The following is a 21,445-nucleotide window of genomic DNA, read 5'->3' as shown; positions in this document are numbered from 1 at the left end:
TATGAGTTGCATGAGATGTTGCACTCATATGTCTTACCAAGTGACATACACCATGCTTGTCTTCTAGTTTCAAAGACTGCATATTGAATTGCTAAGAAAGGATTTCTCAGACTGTAGTATTTTTCCAATGTGACCACCTCTGCAGCAGGAAAGCCAGTTTCTTCAGCAACATCATGGTGGATAAAATCAACTGGCAAGTCCATAGATCCATTGATGCACATTGTTGCCTTAAAGGATACTGTGGAAAAGTTGCCCTGATACCATCAATCTTGCCTTTCCAAATTCCTGTTCAACTTGCTTCATGTTAAGCAATGTGTCCAGGACTCTCCATGCATGACTTCAAATACAGTAGAGTCTCACTTATCCAACATTCGCTTATCCAACGTTCTGGATTATCCAACACATTTTTGTAGTCAATGTTTTCAATACAGCATGATATTTTGGTTTTGTTTTTTTTCGTGTCAGGAGCAACCGGAGTTGCTTCTGGAGGAACTACAGGAAAGGAGATTCCACCTGAACATCAGGAAGAACTTCCTCACTGTGAGGGCTGTTCGGCAGTGGAACTCTCTCCACCGGGCCGTGGTGGAGGCTCCTTCTTTGGAGGCTTTTAAGCAGAGGCTGGATGGCCATCTGTCGGGGGTGCTTTGAATGCGATTTCCTGCTTCTTAGCGGGGGGTTGGACTAGATGGCCCTTGAGGTCTCTTCCAACTCTACTATTCTATGATTCTATGATTCTATGAGAGAATTGGCTGTCTGCAAGGACGTTGCCCAGGGGACGCCCGGATGTTTTTGATGTTTTTACCATCCTTGTGGGAGGCTTCTCTCATGTCCCCGCATGGAGCTGGAGCTGATAGAGGGAGCTCATCCACACTCTCCCCAGGTGGGATTCGAACCTGGCAGCTTTCAGGTCAGCAACCCAACCTTCAAGTCACTTAGTCCACTACGCCATCTGGGGGCTCCTATGCTAAATTCATAAATACAGTAATTACTATGTAGCATTACTGCATATTGAACTACTTTTTCTGCCAAATTTGTTGCATAACATGATGTTTTGGTGCTTAATTGGTAAAATCATAACCTAATTTGATGTTTAATAGGCTTCTTCTTAATCTCTCCTTATTATCCAACATATTCGCTTATCCAACATTCTGCCGGCCTGTTTATGTTGGATAAGTGAGACTCTACTGTACTGACATATTTCCTCTGAGCTCCATTCCCTTTCTTCTTCTTGCATGAAGTTTTCCTAGCCACAGACTTATGCTTAGAACTGAAAACAGGATACTTTCAGAGCCCTCCTTTGTGAAGGCTTGCAATCTCATTTTGGACTGAAGATGGCACAAAGGTAAAAGCAGCTGTTCAGAATCAATCACCTTCCTCCCATCCTTTACCCCCTCCGACTTCTTCATGACCCTCTTGATTTTGACAGTGGATAAGTCATTGATTGGGGAGAAGAAATGTGTGCTGTAAACATAAAGCCTCATCAGAGGAAACATTGGTCCCTGAGTTGCAATTGGTTTGATCAATTATGTCTGATTAGAAGTAGAGAAAGTGCTCATGTGCTTGTTATGGAATGAAATGCTTTTTTTCTTGCTTTTTTTTTTGTTATTTGTAGGTAGCTTTCAGCAGGAAGGGAAGATAGTAGAATGGACCACTGCTAGCACTGGCGTAAGACCTTTCTTGTAAACAATAGCAGAATAATTGACATAGGCTCATTCATACCCAAGGCTCATCTACATTACTACCCTCACGCTTTGCTTCATGAAGCTATAGCAGGAAAAGAGGATGTGCATGTTGTGCGGTTTGACTCAATTTAACCCTCTCTGGGGGAGATTCCACCAAAATGCAGCAGAGTAGCAAAAGCAAAAGCTTTCAAATGCACAGTTACTTACACGGGGTGAGCAAGAGAAGCCTTTGACCATTTAGGGTTGCAATGGACTGCAGAGTCTCAGTAAAAGTTCAAAAAGTATTTATTCAGGTAAAAAGAACTCCATTGTAGATAGAAAGGCTTGGGAGCTGTCTAGTCTACTCTAGACTGGTTTTCTAAGGAAAAATAAGAAAGGAAAAATAACAAACATCTAAACAGTTACATCTTGCCAGGAGGGATGGCGAGACATGTTGTTAGCTTGAAGAACAAAGGGAGAAGAGACTGAACCAAAATGGTTCCAACCTCATGGCCCAGTTTATTGGGGCCATAAAAGACATTCTGACCAATGAGAAGTTAGTGTCCCTGGAGATTCACATTTCTACTAACTTCAAAGTAAGGGACGTGACGTATACAGGATAGAGTGAAACACAGTAAAGCCTGTCTAGGCATGCTTTGGAAACAGGGAAAGGATTCCCTCAATCTAACTCTATCATCTATCTAACTACCTCTAGACTTGAGTAGACCAGGATGATTCCCAACAGTACAAAATTCTATTGGAAAATGTCTGCCCCAGGTATAAGCTAAATTGTAGTGATATAGGAACTGTCCCTTGGATCAATCTGGAGATATGGCTACATCCTCCTAGCAATACAATCTATGACTTGAGGCATCTGAGTCATATTAACATACGGATATGTTGTCCTCCCTTATGTTATCCTCTCTTATGAATTTGCCTGAAAGTTAAAATCTAGAACAGTGACCCTGTTGAGTATCATATGCATTACAACTCTAGGGTGGTGGGCACACATGATAGATGTGGAAACCATTCCTAAGGGAAATCAAGCTGGCTCCATCCCAGCTAAAGCTGTTACTGTTTTGCACGGCTTTCAATCCACGTTGAGAGTAGCTGTTCTGGATATTTTAATGTGTGTAGTTTTAAAATTATTTTATAGGGTCATTTTTGTCTTTATTCATTGGTGTATTTATTTCCATTGCATCTTGCCTGAGGGACCCTGATGGGTTAACAAGTGAGACAGAAGTGCTTTAAATAAATAAAATAAGCAAATAAATAGTTGCCCCAAGGCCACTGAGGGGTCCAGCCCTCTTTATGGATGCGTGCTGGATTTCTCAGCTACAGGGAATGTCTCCCTTTAGCATCCAGGCAGTGAAATGAAGCCAGGACACAGTCTTTTGGATTGACAGTTGCACCATGGTTGTCTGTAAATATTTCATGTTCGATTATTATCAGTGGCTGTACATTTTGAAAAGATGGGGGGGGGGGGGGGTCCACAGTCTCACTCATTCATTTTCATTGGCCCAAACATAATTGCAGCAAAATATCTAATCATCAAACGCAACAATAAAACGCCCGGGAAGAACCTTAAGAATATGCCAGATGTCAAGAGGTGCACATACTCTATTGAAAGAAAGGCAGCTGGTCCAAAAGTACATCAGCAGTGCACAGCTATTTCAGTTTCTTGAACTGGCATGGTTCCATCCTGAGATTTCTAGTTTTGTAAGTTACTTGGAATTCTCTTTGAGAGAGATCACTCCAGTCCTGTGCCTTCAACAAACTTTCCTTGAAGATTAAATAATTTCTGTTCTGCGGAATGATAGATCCACGTTTCCTGGACCATAATTTGGGGGAAAGGGACCAAAGTTCTCTAGCAGATCACTATGCATCTTTCACACACTTATAGAATCATAGAGTTGGAAGAGACCTCATAGGCCATCCAGTCCAACCCCCTGCCAAGAAGCAGGAAATCGTATTCAAAGCACCCCCGACAGATGGCCATCCAGCCTCTGCTTAAAAGCCTCCAAAGAAAAAACCTCCACCACACTCTGGGGCAGAGAGTTCCACTGCTGAACAGCTCTCACAGTGAGGAAGTTCTTCTTAATGTTCAGGTGGAATCTTCTTTATTTTCTGTAGTTTGAAGCTATTGTTCCGGGTCCTAGTCTCCAGGGCAGCAGAAAACAAGCTTGCTCCCTCCTCCCTATGACTTCCCCTCAAATATTTATCCATGGCTATTATGTCTCCTTTCTGCCTTCTCTCCTGCAGGCTAAACATGTCCAGCTCTTTAAGCCGCTCCTCATAGGGCTTGTTCTCCAGACCCTTGATCATTTTAGTCACCCTCCACTGGACACATTCCAGCTTGTCAACATCTCCCTTGTGGTGCCAAAAATTGAACACATTGTGATTTCAGATGTGGTCTGACCAAGGCAGAATAGAGTGGTAGCATGACTTCCCTGGATCTAGACACCATACTCCTATTTATGCAGGCAAAACTCCATCCTATTTCAACCTTTTTGAGCTGATGAATATATTTACCCCCAAATCTGTGCTTCCCCTGATCCAAAATATCAATCGCTCTCCCAATTTTAATTCGTTTTAAACATTTAGTTTGACAACTTTGACAAATTACTTCCACATTGAACATCTTTTAACCAGATTCCAAAATCCAGATTACTCTAAAATCCAAAATTGTCTACATATATTGTTTAGATGTTGACATGTTTGTTTTCTAATGATTTCATGTGTACAAACTGCATTTTACACAAGGTTGTTAAACAGTATTGTGTATAAAAATGTAGGTATCTATAAAATATTGATACACTTTGTGTTTGCACATGGACTCTCTCTCTAAGATATCTCATTATGTAAGTATCTCGTAATAATAATAATAATAATAATAATAATAATAATAATAATAATAATAATAATACTTTATTTATATACCGCCCTATCTCCCAGATGGGACTCAGGGCGGTTTACAGTTGAAATACAATTATTTCAAACTTTGAAAAAGCCCAAAATCATAAACTTTTCTGGTCCCAAGCATTTCGGATAAGGGAAAACCCAACCTGTATTTTGCAAAGGATTGCTTCGTAACAGTTCTCTTCTGCTTTTAAAACACCTTAATTTTGTATAGTGATATTTTTCACAAAAGAAAAAAAATCAAGGCAATGTATCTTTTTCTCCCACCATCCTCCCTTCTGTCTTTCTCTTTCATACGCTTTAAGTCTCTCTCAAACACATTTTTGTGATGCAACAATGATGTCGAGGATTGTGCCCAGTGAATGGATCAGTCAGAGCAAAAAGCTCTTCAGACTTTGTTGATCAGGTCATCCTTTGCAAGAGGATTAATACCAGCAAATTTGAGGAGTTTGATGTGCCAGTAGAGGGTGCTGCCCTTTCCTTTGCAAGGTTGCTACTTTGGGGCAGCACTGAAAGTTATTGACAGCACTGATAACACAATACTCAATATATGTTGTGAACCAGCAATGATTCAGGGCTCCTTGTAATGGCTGTTAATCCCACTGAATATTGGGCAATTATGTACCTGACCTGTGTGCTTTGTAGTGCTTGTGGTTGTTGCTTCTGAATCCATTTGTGCCTTGTATTCTACTGAAGGGGTGGAATGGGAAGAGCTTTTTGCCCTCACTATTCTCCTCCATATAACATATTGTTGGTACTCTGACCAGAAGTGCAAGAAGAACAAAGATCCTGCTGTTAAGAAAAGGTGTTTCTATTGTATGCTGGAAAATGGAAAAGAAAATCAGCCTGTGCTTTATAGATTACCACCAGAGGAACATGGGACCTCGATGAAAGGGAAAAAATATGAATTAAAAATCACTCTTTTTACATGAAAGAATCTCTCTCTAGGAATGGCTAGGTTCTCCAGCACTGGAATGAGAGAGAGAAATGTGCAGGCATGTAGGAGTGGGATATACATGCTATATTTTGAATGCAGGAGGAGCACTGGTCAACCCTGTTCGCGACTCTGGGCAGTTCTTGCTCCAGAAATGCTTTGAGCATCCATCCATTTCATTTGAACATTTATACTCTTGTGTATTTCCTCAATGAATTCAAAGCAGCTAACAAAATGAACTGAACCAATTACTTAACCATTTTGAAAAACAATCCTCAGCCATCCTCAAAAACAGCTATAATAAAGCTCAACCTAAAGGAGAGATGGAACATGCAATCCTGCTGTGAAAAACAATCTATGCAGAATACTTCCGAGAATGAAAAAAGGGGGAAATACACAAAAAAGATTACATATGCAGGTACAAAATTAGATGCTTTCTTAAAAAATTAAAGGGAATCAATGTACATCTTAAGTGAGGAAGAATGTGAACAGGTGACATGTCTATTGTCTAGATACCCTCTGAAATATTTGTTTGTTTGTTTGTTTGTTTACTTACAGTATTTATATTCCACTCTTCTCACCATGAAGGGGACTCAGGGTAGACCACAGAACATACATATGTGGCAAACATTCAATGCCCTTTATACACAGGCAAGACAGACAATTGAACATAGATAGAGGTCTATAGGCTTTTCCCATCTTTGGCTTCTTGGAGACTTGTGCTCAGTTCCTGCCATGGGGGGCAGGGGAGGGTTGCTGTCGCTCCATCTCCCTCCTGAAGAGCTTTGTTTGTAACTTCCTCCTTTTGATCGAATGTTGGCATTTTCCTGGTATTTCTTTATGGGTGCCCTGCTTTTAAGTGGTTCCTATTTATCTACTCACAATTTGCTTTCAAGCTACTAGGTAGGTGGAAGATGGGCTAAAGGTCAGGAGCTCACCCTGACCCAAGCTTCTAATTGTCGACCTCTCAACTGACAAAATTTATTGCAGCTGGTGGTTTAATCTGCTGTGCTAAAGCCCGACCCTCAACATTTCTAACCAGATGTTAAACCTATTTCTCATTCCCTTTCCCAACTTCATGGGAAAGCTGGGAAGTGGAATAAGGAAGTGGGAAAAAAGAGTGAGGAAATATTAAAAGCAATATGGCAGTGAAATCACCCAGAGAGGTAATGGGGTCTTCTGAAAAAGTCTAGACATCTACTGGCTAGGGATATTGTAGCTAGAGTTCCTGCATTGAATGAAAGTTGGAGTTAATGGCCTGAATACAAAGTCTCTTGGAACTCTAATGATTCTATGAACATAGTTTGAAGAGCAGCTGGTATATCTATGTGGTTTATAATACGGTTTGTGCATTCTTTATCCAGAATTCTGAAATCAAAGCTTTCCAAAACATAAAAATATCCACATGGATGGCTGAAATAGTGAACTAGTTGCTTTCTGGTGGTTCATTCGGTGTATCCAAACCTTGCTTCATGCATAAAATTATTTTTAAAACATTATATATAAAGTTACCTTTAACCTATATGCACAAGGTACATATGAATATTTATTTATTTATTTAATATTTACATTATTTATATTCTGCCCTTCTCATCCCGAAGGGGACTCAGGGTGGATCACATTATACACACATAGGGCAAGCATTCAATGCCCATAAACAAATCAAACAGAGACAGACAGACACAGAGGCAATTTAACCTTCTCCTGAGGGGATGTTCAATTCTGGCCACAAGGGGGAGCAGCTGCTTCATCATCCACTCTGACGGCGCTACCTCATTCCAAGTCGTAAATTAGTTAAACTTGCCTCCCCACTTTTATAAGTGGTACCTTATCTCCTACTTGATAGATGCAACTATCTTTCGGGTTGCTAGGTCAGCAACGAGCAGGGCCTATTTTTTTATTTTTAATTGACGGGTGCTCACCCCGCTACGGGCTGGCCTCGAACTCATGACCTCATGGTCAGAGTGATTTATTGCAGCTGGCTGCTCAACAGCCTGCGCCACAGCCTGGCCCCTATAAATTAATTCTGTGTTTAGACTTGGGTCCCATCTCCAAGATATATTATTATGTATATATATGTAAATACAAAAATGTCAAAAGCCAAAAAAATCTCACACAAATCCAAAACACTTCTAGTCTCAAGCATTTCAGATAAGGATATTCAATCTGTCGTAAACAGTGAAGAGGTTGTACAGTGCCCAAGTAAACTTGGGTTGTTGTGGTGAAGTACTTTAAAAGCTCGTTCTGCCTAGACTATATATACCTCTTTAGCAAATGGGGATCCAATCAATATAGAGCACTTAAAATCTGCTCTGCCTTGTAAAACTTCACAGGCATTCTGATTTCAAGGCTGAATGCTGTCATAAAGTCTTGATATAAACAGCCTGATACTTTATGTTATGAATGTTAAATTGCTCAACTCATATTTAAGTTTTTGTGGTACCGAGTCTGAAATTTTTGTAACAGATGGCATTTCTTCTTCTTCTTCCTCTCTCTCTCTCCCTCCCTCATTCCCTCCTTCAGGGTAATTCTGGCCTGGGTTTCAGTATTGCTGGAGGAACAGATAACCCACACATTGGGGACGATCCTGGAATATTTATTACTAAGATTATACCAGGAGGAGCAGCAGCAGAGGATGGCAGACTCAGGTAAGTTATATATACATTTTCTAACTGGATAAATCCACCTTGCTCAGATCCGGTTTCACACTTGGACAGATTGCAGTTGAGGGAAAGCCTGTTATCTCATGAGAGCACCAAGACACAAAAGGAGGGGAAAGGTCTGCAGCAGAACCTGTTCAGCCTCCAGAGTTGCTCAGGCTTATAATTCCTGTGAGCTTACACGTTTCATGTGGCATAAGGTGATCTAGTGATTTGAAGGGTCAAATGAAAACTGGAAAATTTTACTTTTTTTTCCTTGGGGAATCGTAGTCTCTCCTTCATTGGAAGTCTTCAAACAAAGATGAGATGACTACATCCCAGAAGTGATTTATCAGTGGATTCCTCCTGAACCAAATGGCCTTTGAGGTCCCTTCCATTTGATTATTCTGTGTTTCTAAGATTCTGCTTATTTATTTATCGTGTCAGAAGCGAATTAAGGATACAGTTATAATGTATTAAAATCCAAACAAAGTTAAAAACTTGGCAGTATACTAGATTTCCTTTGACCAGAAGCTGGCCACTTGAAGTGCCTCTGGTGTCACTGTAAAAAGGCCCTCCATTGTGCATGTGGTAGGTCTCAGACCACATTGTAGTAAGTGGTCCATGCCTTGGTCTTCTCCACACTCATATGTCGTGGACTCCACTTTGTAGCCTCATTTTCTAAGATTGGCTCTGCATCTTGTGGTACTAGAGCGCAGTCTGTTCAGTGCCTTCCAAGTCGCCCTGTCTTCTGTGTGCCCAGGAAGGAGTTTTTCATCTGATACAAGCCATGTATTGAGGTTCTGGGTTTTAGCCTGCCACTTTTGGACTCTCACTTGCTGAAGTGTTCCTGCAAGTATCTCTGTACATCTTAGGAAGCTGTTTCTTGATTTAAGGCATTGCCATGCTGGCTGATATCCAAACAGAGGATGGGCCAGAGATGTCAATGCCTTGGTCCTTTCATTACTGGCTGCTACTTCTCAACGGATGTCAGGTGGTGCAATACTGGCGAAACAGTGTAATTTCTCTAGCGGTGTAGGGCATAGACATCCTGAGATAATGTGGCATGCCTCATCAAGGGCCACATCCACTGTTTTAATGTGGTGAGATGTATTCTACACTGCGTATTCAGCAGAAAAATATAAGGACAAGGATAGCAAGATTCGGCTACCAGTACATGAATACAGCACTCTGTATTCAGCAGCAAAATACAAGGACAAGGATAGCAAGATTCAGCTACCAGTACATGAATACAGCACTCTGTGTGGTGGAAGTTTTAAATTTCTTTGTCACTGAGAAGCTGGCATTTGCCCATTGTTGTCTCTTTCTCCATGTTCTCCATTTGCAGAGTGGATGCAAGGGAGAGGCAACTCCCTGCAAAAATGTCAATTCTATCCAGTGGGGCTGAAGCATCAAGTCAACACTCGTTCATCCTGTAAAAGAGCCAGAAACATTATATAGCCTCGCAGCTGAGGCTGTTATTTCTTTTCTAAATAAACAAAGCAGTATATACTCATGTATACGTCTAGAATGTTAGTCAAAAAAGGATCCACATCAAACTAGGTCAACTTATTCATGGGTCAAGCTAAGTACTGTACTTTAATTCATTTTTAAAAGAGGAACCCTTCACTGAGTAGAGTTGCAAAAGATAAGAGCTTTGTCCATCCCAGGAGAACCTAGAAGAAGCACCGACCCCCTTCCCCCCCATTATGCTCTCTCCACCATGGCATCATTTCTGCATTTTTTTTAATGCCTGGGTGAGAAAATGGTGGTGGTGGTGGCCAGGGATGACCATCTCCCTGAAGATGCACTTCAGAAAGACACTTGACTTATTCATATCAAAATCCATAATTCTGTCCCCCAAATCTGCTCTCAACTTATACATGAGATCAACAAATACATGAGTATATATGGTACTATTTCAAAAAATGATGCATGTAGAGTTTAAACTAAGAATTGCCATCTGTAAGGGACTAGGACCCCCTCCATACAGCTGTATAAAATCCACATTGAACTGGATTATATGGCAGTGTGGGCTCAAATAATCCCAGTTCAAAGCAGATATTTTGGATTATCTGCCTTGATATTCTGGGTTATATGGTTGTGTGGAAGGGCCCTCAGAAGCCTCACTGTTCCATAAAAAGACCTCGAAGGATGAAACTTTCACACCACACCAAAATGCCTTCTAACAAAGATGGGGAACAATTTCACCAAACATTTGTCCCTCTTGTGGTTGGTTTAGGACAGGGGTCCCCAAACTAAGGCCCGGGGGCCAGATGCGGCCCTCCAAGGTCATTTACCTGGCCCCTATCCTAAACTTTAGACTTAGGGTTGACCTAAGTCTACCTGGTCTTTGGAGGTCTCTGTGCTTACTTATGGTCTTATGAGATCATCTAGATGGTCTTTGAAGGTCTCTTTGCTTAGCTACGGCCTTATGAGACCATCTAGATGGCTTTTGGAGGTCACTTTCCTTACCTATGAGACCGTCTAGATGACCTTTGAGGGTCTCTTTCCTTATCTATGGTCTTCTGATGGCTGTATGAGATCATTTAGATGGCCATTGAGGGTCCCTTTCCTTACCTATGGTCTTATGAGACCATCTAGATGGTTTTTGAAGGTCTCTTTGCTTAGCTACGACCTTATGAGACCATCTAGATGGCTTTTGGAGGTCCCTTTCCTTACCTATGGTCCTATGAGACCATCTAGATGACCTTTGAGGGTCCCTTTCCTTACCTATGGTCTTATGAGACCATCTAGATGGTTTTTGGAGGTCTCTTTGCTTTCCTATGGTCTTATGAGATCGTCTAGATCAGAGGTCCCCAAACTAAGGCCCATGGGCCGGATGCAGCCCTCCAATGTCATTTACCTGGCCTCTGTCCTAAACTTTAGACTCAAGGTTGACCTAACTCTGAAATGACTTGAAGGCACACAACAACAAATCCTAATTTTGGACCATTTCATAGTCCGGCCCCCCAACAGTATGAAGGACCGTGAACCAGCCCTCCACTTAAAAAGTTTGAGAACCCCTGGTTTAGGATATCCGAGGAAGCAGCCAAATTGCCCATTCCCATATCTCCTAGGGAGTGTTTGAAGACATAAGAAGAAGAAAAATCTCTCATTAGAAATAAGTACAAAGGAAGGGGGCTACAAAAATTGTCTTGTGGCTCATACAGCTTACACGCTGAACTTTCTCCATCTGTTGAGAATTAGTACATAATTACATATGCGAGTAGAAATGCTGTGTGGATTTTAGTAAGATCGTCCCGACACATAATCCTGGTTGTGTTCACATGAACAGGTACTTTGATTGTGCTTTTCCTGCATGGCAGGGGGTTAGACAGATAGCTCATGTAGTCTCTTCCAACTCTATTATTCTATCATTCTGTGAGCAGGCTTTAGTGAGTAGAGCTGCAGTAAATATACTCTAATTGAATCTAATACTTCAGTATAGTCCGATAGGATCTTCACATAGTTAACCAGCTTGCCTTGCATTTAGTAAGCAGAGCTGGAGAAGCGTAAAGAAAAATACATCTAATTCTCTTCCCCACTGTGTAATCTTTGCATTGTCTGATTCATATTAGAGAAATACTGGAACAGAATTGATTGCCAAGTTAAAAGCAAGGCAATCTATTTTCTGTCATGGCTTTTCTTTGATGCGACACACTACGTCTCCTGCAAATGAGGCTCAAAAAGCAAACTGTTTCAAAGAAACTTAAGTACGTGATGCTGGTAAAGCTTATCCTGGACATACTATGTCTGTATGACTCAGCTGTTTGAGAAAAGAATTCTGTTGGAGGGTAAATTAGGGTTGAGGTAGCTGTACATCAGTTTGCAACCAATAAGTTTTTAAAGTATCTGTCTATAATAGCAGGCTCATTCTCCAAGCACAGATTCTAATGCAAATGAAAGATGAGTCTAAAGGCAGGTTTATGGAAATCCCTAAAGGTATACAGAAGGCAAGATTTATTTTGAAAGAAAAAGTTCACTATAGACTGAGGTTGTGTCTACAGGAGCGAAATAAATTGAATTCACCTTGCAACCGCTGTGGGGAATCCACATGGCATATGGCTGGGTTCACTTCTTCTAGCCATTAATCTGGAACAAGGGAAAATGAAATTGACTCCAGAGCTTTGTGGAAGCTCCAGGGTAATCTGTTGATTTTTTTAGCTGTGGATATATGGATCAAGCTGGATCTGGCCCAGTTCATTGCCCACAGGTGTAGCAGACCCACTGTTGTGTCACTGGCTAGAAAGATCTCCCTCACAAAGATCACAACAAGGCACCCAACCTTGTGACCAACAAAATCGATTTCACAGAAATCCTCTGTATTGGCATCCCCAATATAGTTTGGTTCATCGATCCATCTGGAGATAAAAAGCGTTCCAGGGATGTTCTTATACTGCAGTTTATTATTGCTTAATTCTGTAAGTGTAAATGCAGCTGGAATATATTCAGTGGTCAAAGAATCCCAGTAGATAGTTCAGTGGTTCTCAACCTGTGGATCCCCAGATGTTTTGGCCTTCAACTCCCAGAAATCCTAACAGCTGGTAAACTGGCTGGAATTTTTGGAAGTTGTAGGCAAAAACACCTGGGGACCCACAAGTTGAAAACCACTGGGATAGTTGAAGAAGCAGGACAAAGCAGGAGGTCAAGAGACTGGAATGGAGTGGTATAGCATGTAGCTCACTGACCCAAGAGCATCCAACACTTCAGCCATTTGTTGCCATTCCAACTGGCAGACTCTCTAAAGATAAGGAAGGAATTGTCTTTTTATCCTTGAAACTGGGGGAAACTTTATATTTTATAACACTTGCACTGCAATCATGTTTTATTGCTTCCTTGTGTTTATGGTTCGAGGTGGCTGTTTTTATTGGTGTTGTTTTTAATCTCAGTATTGGCCCAATGACTTAAGCATCCCATTGTCATTTCTTGTCATTTCCAATCAACAAGAGATCCCAAGGCACAGGACTGAGAAAGAACTGGAAGACCACTATCAGCCAACACAGATAACTGTCAATGGAGGGGAGGTCATCAGTAATGTGAAACTTGCTCACTATCTTAAAAGTGACCTTGGTTTAAGTATAGTCTGATGGGTGTCCTTTATTTCTGGATCCTGGTGAATTTATCCAGCAGTAATTCCAAGTAGTGATATCTGATTGAGGCTAGCCTCTTTCACATTTCCCATAATACCTCAGTGTGAAATGATGCTGGTAGTAGTATTGGAAATTTAAAATGCTGTGTAACTAGATCTGGTAGTAGATCAAATGGCTAGCTTCAGAGAGATTTCCTCACATCCCTAGCCATGACTCAAAGCAAACTGTTGGGTAGAGATGCAAAGAAGTCTTGCATAACATTCACAATGTGTTGGTCTGTCATGAGTTCCTTAAACCTCGTAAAACTGCATGCGTTCAGTATAACAAGATAATTTTCTCTTGTATGTGTGTGTGTGTGTGTGTGTGTGAAGGGTGGTATCAGCAATATGAAACCAGTACCTTTTCCATTTGTGTAGCAAAGACATGCACTGACAGCAAGCACGGAAGTGGTTGTCAGATGCAAAAGGTGTAAATGACCTATGGTACAGCTCTGTGCAACAAGGCAGCCAAAAGTGTAGTTATGTAAGTATTGCAATGTTATGCAATGTATGTAATCTAACATCCCTTCAATGTAGTACAAATATTCTCATACAGAGATATGAGCTGTACACTACTGCTCTATGAAATAGCAACATTGGGCAACAGATGTCAGTGATTGGGCACAGTTCTGCTATGTGCAACTGCAGTGTGTCTTTGCAATGCACAATGAGCAGCTGCAATATACAGCATGGTTGTGTGCACTACTCTGCTTCCATTGCTGTCAACAGAATAACTCTTTATACCATGGTGAATCATTCAACCTCACTCATAATATAATTTATGTCATTAACAGGATGTCAGGCAAAAATTGTTCAAGTAAAGGAGAAAACTGTCTATAGAGTCTTGACAGAAATGCCTTGCTATCTCATAGACAAATAGGGAAAAACAATGCAAAGGAAGATTTGGGGCAGAAAAAAAACATGAAGGGGAAGATGGCCATTGGCAGCTGGCTTTTCAGGGCAAGTGTACAGTAATTTATTTATTTATTTATTACAATATTTATATCCCGCTCTTCTCACCCAATAGGGGACTCAAGGCGGCTTACAATAAAACACATATATAAAATTGTACAATACAGTGTGAATCAATTAAAAAGTTATTAAAATACATCAGACATTCATAAAATTACTTATAAAATACAGATGGGCATGTTCGAGTCTAAAAGACTGGGTCTGTCAATTGAGTTCCAGCCAAGCATTTGCTCTGATCATCCAAGTTTATAAGGTCCCTGTTTTGTTTGTCTTCCAGAACTAGGGACATAAGCCAAGGCAATTGTAGGTGACATCAATAGAAGTATAGGATCTAAATTAAAGTAAATAATAGTATTATTAGGTTCTGCTTTGACTAGCCTACACCTGGAATACTGTGTCCTGGGCACAAGAATATTATCAAGCTGGAACATGTCCAGGAAGGGCAACTGAAGTGGTCAAAGGTGGAAACCAAGCCCTATTATGAATGGCTATGGGAGCTAGGTGAGAGAAAAAAGACTGAAAAGAGACTTTATAGCATTGGTTGTCAACCTGTGAGTCCCCGGATGTTTTGGCCGTCAACTCCCAGAAATCCTAACATCTGGTAAACTGGCTGGGATTTCTGGGAGTTATAGGTCAAAACAACCGGAGACCCACTGATTGAGAACCATTGCATTATAGCCATGTTTCAATATCTGAAAAGATGTGATGTTTAAGATATGATTGACTTATTTTCTGCTACTCCAGAGGTGAGTATCACAGAATCACAGAATTATAGAGTTGAATTAGAGATGTGTTTTATAAAATAATAGAATTACAGAGTTGGAAAAGACCACAGGGAACAATGTCCATGGAACAATGGATTCAGACTACAAGGAACATGATTCCACCTAAGCATTAAAGAGACCTTTCGGATGCTAAGAGCTTCCTTGGAGTGTGGTAGAGTTTCCATCTTCAGAAGTTGTTGAACATAGTGTTTTGCTTGCGAGTTCCTACATATCATAATGGGGTTATGAACGGGATGACTCTTGTAGTCTCTTCCAACTCTATAATTCTATTATTTTATGATTCTATGGTTCTAGATAAGGCATGGGCAAACTTTGGCCCTCCAGGGGTTTTGGACTTCAACTCTCACAATTCCTAACAGCTTTATATAGTAGGCAATCCAACCTTTGTGATAATTTTGGTTGTTCAGAAATGCTTGTCTTTCACTACCATCAAGAGAAATGCATGGGTCAAAGAGAGATCAAGTCTGAACTGAGTGGAAAAGAGTAAGGAAAGAGGAAGATCACATTAGAGGTAGACTCACTCACAGAAGTCATTGCTGTATGTTTTCAAGACCTGAGTAGAACTGTTCATAACAAGAAGTCTTGGAGATATCTTACTCATAGGGTTGCCATAAGTTAAAGGCAACCAATTTGTAGTTAACAAGAGCAACAATTGGAATATATTGGCATAATTCATCAGTCTCCACCACTCCTTGTTTCTTTTCCTAGTTACTTGACAAGTCTGTTAGTGCCTTGCATAATTTAGCTATAAGTTAATCAAGATAGGAGCCCTTCACCCCATTAAAAACCAACATGCATGCTTAGCAGGAAGTTCTCAATTAGAGCCTGCATTAACGGCCTGCAAATACTGCCCTGATTTATGTTAGGATGTTTTATGAGCTCATTTAAGTCAGATCATTTCAGCTATCTTGTGTATGATTTTTGTTTTTTTGTTTTCTTCCACTGCTAATGGAAGAGAAATGATCCTGGCATTCACCCAGCTTTCAAAGTGTTTTCAAGTTCATAAGGGAATTATTTGGGAAAAGTCCAACTCAGTCTGCATGAGTTTGTAATGAAAATAAAACCAAAGGGCCTCATAATGAAGCACTTGATGCATTCATTATCATGGGCCAAATGTTGCTTCTGTTAATTGCCAAGCTGATAACCATATTGATGGAGATAGGAGTCTTCCATCTTTTTCCTTCTTTGCTCTTCATCCAATCAGTAGCTTTTCTTTCTGATCTTTCATTCTTCTCTTGCTTAATTTTATCTTGAACTATTTTATCCTTTAGATTAGAGATGGGAAGAAACAGCTGTTACTGTTTCCTGTTTTCATCCTCAAATTCTTTCATCTGAAGACATTAGTTGATTTTGGTAAAGTCTTCAAAAATAAATGTTATTTAATTAAAAATGCTTCATTTGCGCAAGCCAGATCTAGTGAATTCATCTATTCCCACATGGCATGGAGAGGTCTATGTGTTGTAACAACTAAGTGTTTATCTGCTGAAAATGTGGAGACTGTCAGAAAAAAGACATGGCAACTCTGTCTCAATAGAGTCACCTAATACATCTCTATCCTCAAATACATACAGATCAAAAGTCAGATTTTTCACAATTACACAATTTCACAATTGACCCTGGGTGGACAGATCTGTCAGCTTTACTTTTAAAGATCAAAATTCCATTATTTTCTTCTGCTCTATGAAGAAAGGTGAGGATTTTGGCAAATTCTTATTTAAAATGTCTGTATAAATGTCTATGTCAAAGATGGAGTAAGAAGCCCATAGCCATGGAACTCACATCCAAGGCTTCGCTTATTTGTGCCTTGTGGGAAATGGTCCCTCTGGGAATTTTCTAGGTCCTCCAGGTAATCCTGTTGTATGCCTACCATAGAATTGCATTAAAGGAAATTGCAAATTTCAATAGAAAATACTGCTCAAGAAATCGCAATGTGATTGTTTGGTATAGTGGGACTGAAAATCATGTTATCAAATAGTGTTTGGTTGTATCAGTGTTTTCAGGGAACTGCAATCTGGCCAGGAATATCTCCCTCATGGATATTGGACTCTTAACTTTAATCACGCCCCTGGATAGTACTGCCTAGGTAGCCATGGATAATCACTCCTCCACTCAATCTATAAAAGACAAAGGATTTTTGTGTGACTCTATTTGAACATGCAAATGCAATCCATGATATTGCAACCACACATCATGAAATGTGTTAAACCATCTTCAGTGTGAATGTGCAGCTCGAATGGGCACTCCCAAACTGTAGTGTCAGATTGGTGGAAGTCATAGTACCCACTCTATTTTGCTCGCCTAGAATCATAGAATCATAGAATCATAGAATAGTAGAGTTGGAAGAGACCTCAAGGGCCATCTAGTCCAACCCCCCGCTAAGAAGCAGGAAATCGCATTCAAAGCACCCCCGACAGATGGCCATCCAGCCTCTGCTTAAAAGCCTCCAAAGAAGGAGCCTCCACCACGGCCCGGGGGGAGAGAGTTCCACTGCCGAACAGCCCTCACAGTGAGGAAGTTCTTCCTGATGTTGAGGTGGAATCTCCTTTCCTGTAGTTTGAAGCCATTGTTCCGTGTCCTAGTCTGCAGGGCAGCAGAAAATAAGCTTGCTCCCTCCTCCCTATGACTTCCCCTCACATATTTGTACATGGCTATCATGTCTCCTCTCAGCCTTCTCTTCTGCAGGCTAAACATGCCCAGCTCTTTAAGCCTCTCCTCATAGGGCTTGTTCTCCAGACCCTTAATCATTTTAGTTGCCCTCCTCTGGACGCTTTCCAGCTTGTCAGCATCTCAGAATATTGTGTCCCTTTCTGGCATGACAGTTCAGGAAGAATATTGATAAGGATATTAATAAGCAGGACCATGTCCAGAGATGGATAATTTGGATCAGGGATTTTCAAACTTTTTCAGCCACTGAGCCCTTTTTGAAGCAAAAGTTTCTCATGGAACCCCAAGAAATGTGCATATTATATTATTTATTTTATATATATAATCACACATGGGCAAACGTTTTGACAGATGGAGAGGGCTTGTGTGAACTAATTGAAAAAAATACACGAACAACTCCCAATTCAGCCTTTGTAATAATAATAGTAATAGGAGCAACTCCAGGAGAGAGGAGGGAAAGCTTGGAGGGAAGGGAACTGCGGAGCCCCTCAGTATGCTTCTTGGAGCCACAAGGGTTCCACGGAGCACACTTTGAGAACCGCTGATCTATATGATCAAAGCTTTATGTAGAATGGACTTAAGGAGTTCGATATGTTTGGCTGGGAGAACAGAAGGCATAGGTTGACTTCATCTTGCTGGAGTCTGTGGACTGCAGCATCATGTGTTGAGCCATTGAACTGCAAAAGGTAGCCTTCCCAGCCTTGTCTTTGGACCCTCCTGGGTCAGAAGATGTATTAAGGAGCATCTTGTTGCAATTGTGTCTTGATTGTTCAAGGAGGTCTTTCTGCATTAATTTTGAATTGTTTTCATTCCTGGTTGTGTGGGGAAAAGAATGTGAGGAAAGGAGATCCTTGAGGATCATGGGAGCAGGAGGATTATAGGAATAGAGAAGTACTTTGAGGATCATGGGAGTAGGGGTCAAACGTGACTTGTTCTAATTCAAAGTGAGGCTGTATCTTTAATAATTTAGTTTCATTTTTTGTTGTGGGGTTCCTTCAGGTTATTTCCAATTTATGTTAACCTTAAAGTGAACCTGTCATGGGATTTTCTTGTCAAGATTTGTTTTCTTCTGAGGCTGACATTGCCCCAGATTAACCAGTGGGTTTCCATGGCTGAGCTGTAATTGGAACCCTGGTTTCCAGATTTGTCATCTAACACTCAAACTTTTACACAATAACGGTTCCCAAAATTATAGAGCCATAAAATCATAGAGTTGGAAGGGGTCAGTTGTTGACAGTTTTTGAATTTGAGTTATTTCCTGAAAAGGGTTGAAACAAAAGTCTTATTAATATGAACACTGAAATTGGTTTTGGGGGCATTACAAAATGCATGGGTTTTGTTGCAAATCCATCACACAACTTTAATGCAGATTTGGAGGCAATTCCAAACTTGGGGGTCCCATACTTTAGAAAATCTGAGGACAGAAGAGACACAACACAGCCTGCTTTGTGCCTTTGTAAGCTTCCAAAAATAAATAACTGGTTCCTGGATTAATTGATGTTATGCCAAGAGCTGTACAACTTAAAAATCAATCATCTAGCCAGTGGTATAGAAACTTTCTTGTGGAGGAAGAGTTAACATCTCGAGTTGATTAGTAAATCTCTCCCGGGAAATTACACTGTGGGTTTGAGAGTGCTGCAAAGGCCAAAAACGAGTATTGCGAGGTTTAACCCAGATGATGTTTTGTCAGCAGCTCTCTGAGCTGTTCTACCAATTACGAGGATTAAATAGCCCTGTAGTGGAAGAAAAGATAAAACTCTTGAGATCTTTACAATGTGTAGTATTAGTCAGTGAAGCAAATGCCATACATTCAGTTCCATCCCATCTTGTGTAGCCAAATGTTCATCTTTGCTCAGCATTGCTTTGTTCATCTACATGAATCTTTGAAAATGTACTTGAAGTTGTATAAAAGGCACACAGGTCTTTGTATAGATGTGACATCATTTTGCAAAATTACAGGCTGGCCAAGGAACCCACCTCCCACACGTGTATCTTGTGCTAAGTCTGCAAATACAGTTATCTGAAGTGAGAAAGACATTTCAGTTTTAATTCTTAAGCGTTCGAATTGTTATGGTTTATGGAACATTTTGATTTTATAAATAATCTGCATGGACTATATGAGGGCTAATACTAGTGAGCTGAGCAAGCAGGAGCAAACCAGGCAGCCAAGCAGCACCAGCAAAGAACGCACCCACAATGGGCACTTTGGGGGCAGTCGCCCCATTAAATATCCTGACAATGTCACAATTTCCTTGGCCTTTGATTGGCCAAAAGCCCCAAACATCACCTTCTCCTCCTCTGACGCATGTGGAAGATCTCCCTGGGCGACGTGAGAAAAGCCACGCGGCCCAAAAACCGAACAAAGAAATGGAAAACGTGCAACTTTCTCTTTCGTTTCACCTTTTATTTCATCCAAAAATGGGCTCTTTTGTTTTGTGCCATCTGACTGGACAGTATGAAACAAATACACGAATTAAACAAATGGAACAAATACTGCACATACCTCTAATGAGGGCTCTTCTTTCATGTCCTAAACTTTTGTGCATAGAAAAGGGCATATACCGTGTTTCCCCGAAAATAAGACAATGTCTTATATTAATTTTTGCTCCCAAAGATTCTCTAGGTCTTATTTTCAGGGGATGTCTTATTTTTCCATGAAGAAGAATTCACATTTATTGTTGAACAAAAAAATGAACATTTATTATATACTGTACAGTAGTTGTCATCACAAACCAGCATAACCAGACAAACTGTGAATCCTATCAAGAATTTCTTGTTACTACCATTATTTCCATGTACAACACTCTATGGTAGGTACATTTACCGATCCTGCATGCTCTGGTGTTCTGTTCGTTGGGCATGCTTCCAAACAAAAACTTTGCTAGGTCTTAATTTTGGGGGAGGCCTTATTTTTAGCAATTCAGCAAAACCTCTAGTAGGTTTTATTTTCTGGGGATGTCTTATTTTAGGGGAAACAGGGTATGTGTATAAATTCATAAGTGAAATAATCACTCTGAGTCCCTTTTGGGAAGATAAAGCGTGGTATAAATAAATATAATAATAATGATAATAATAGTGCATCTACACTGTAGACTTAATGCAGCTTGACACTATTTTACTGCCATTGTTCAGTGCTATGGAAACATGAGTGTTGTAGCTTTACAAAGTCCTTTAGCCTTCTTTCTACTAAAAATTCCTGGTGCCTTACCAAAACAACCCCCATGATACCATAACATTGAACCATTGCAGTTCTAGTGGTGTCAAACTTCATTCATACTACATAGTAAATGCACCCTAAAATTACAAGGGATGTATACAAATAGGATGGAGAGCTGATAATTATGCGTTGCAACTGACAATTGCATATTACGTTTTCATTAAGGACTATAATATTTCAATATTGCATTTTTAATCTCTATGTGATTTGGTTAATCCTGCCATGAGCTGCCTTGAGCCCTAGTCTTGAGAGAAAGATAGGAAATAAATCAATTTAAGATATTGATTAACAAATAAATAACTTTGCCTGAGAACAGCTTGAAAAGGTTACTTTTTAAGACTACAGCTCTCAGAATCCCTTTGTTCTCCTATTTCGTTATTCTTCCTTCTGTTTTTGGTAGAAATATCCTTATAAACACACAATAGTTTATTACCCTTAATGGGAGAAAATTCATTCCCACACAAATAAATGTGGCTTCATTGCACATAAAGTATGCTTTGGGGCAGACAACATGTATTTTTCA

At 40.3% G+C, this 21,445-nt stretch overlaps 1 protein-coding gene across 26 annotated transcripts in view; it reads left to right on the top strand.

Moving 5' to 3' along the window:
* The window catches only part of dlg2 (discs large MAGUK scaffold protein 2), a 1,295,060-nt gene that overhangs the window by 962,351 nt on the left and 311,264 nt on the right, over positions 1-21,445 (top strand). For all 26 annotated transcript variants that reach the window (XM_062977087.1, XM_062977095.1, XM_062977092.1 and 23 more), the window contains one exon: positions 8,038-8,162. In XM_062977087.1, coding sequence (XP_062833157.1) covers positions 8,038-8,162 — 125 coding nt within the window. The remainder of the gene's footprint in view (positions 1-8,037; positions 8,163-21,445) is intronic.

Source organism: Anolis carolinensis, chromosome 3, assembly GCF_035594765.1.
Source record: "Anolis carolinensis isolate JA03-04 chromosome 3, rAnoCar3.1.pri, whole genome shotgun sequence".
Taxonomy (NCBI): domain Eukaryota; kingdom Metazoa; phylum Chordata; class Lepidosauria; order Squamata; family Dactyloidae; genus Anolis; species Anolis carolinensis.
The sequence above is the reverse complement of the archived record's forward strand: the minus strand, read 5'-3'. Positions and strand labels throughout refer to the sequence as shown.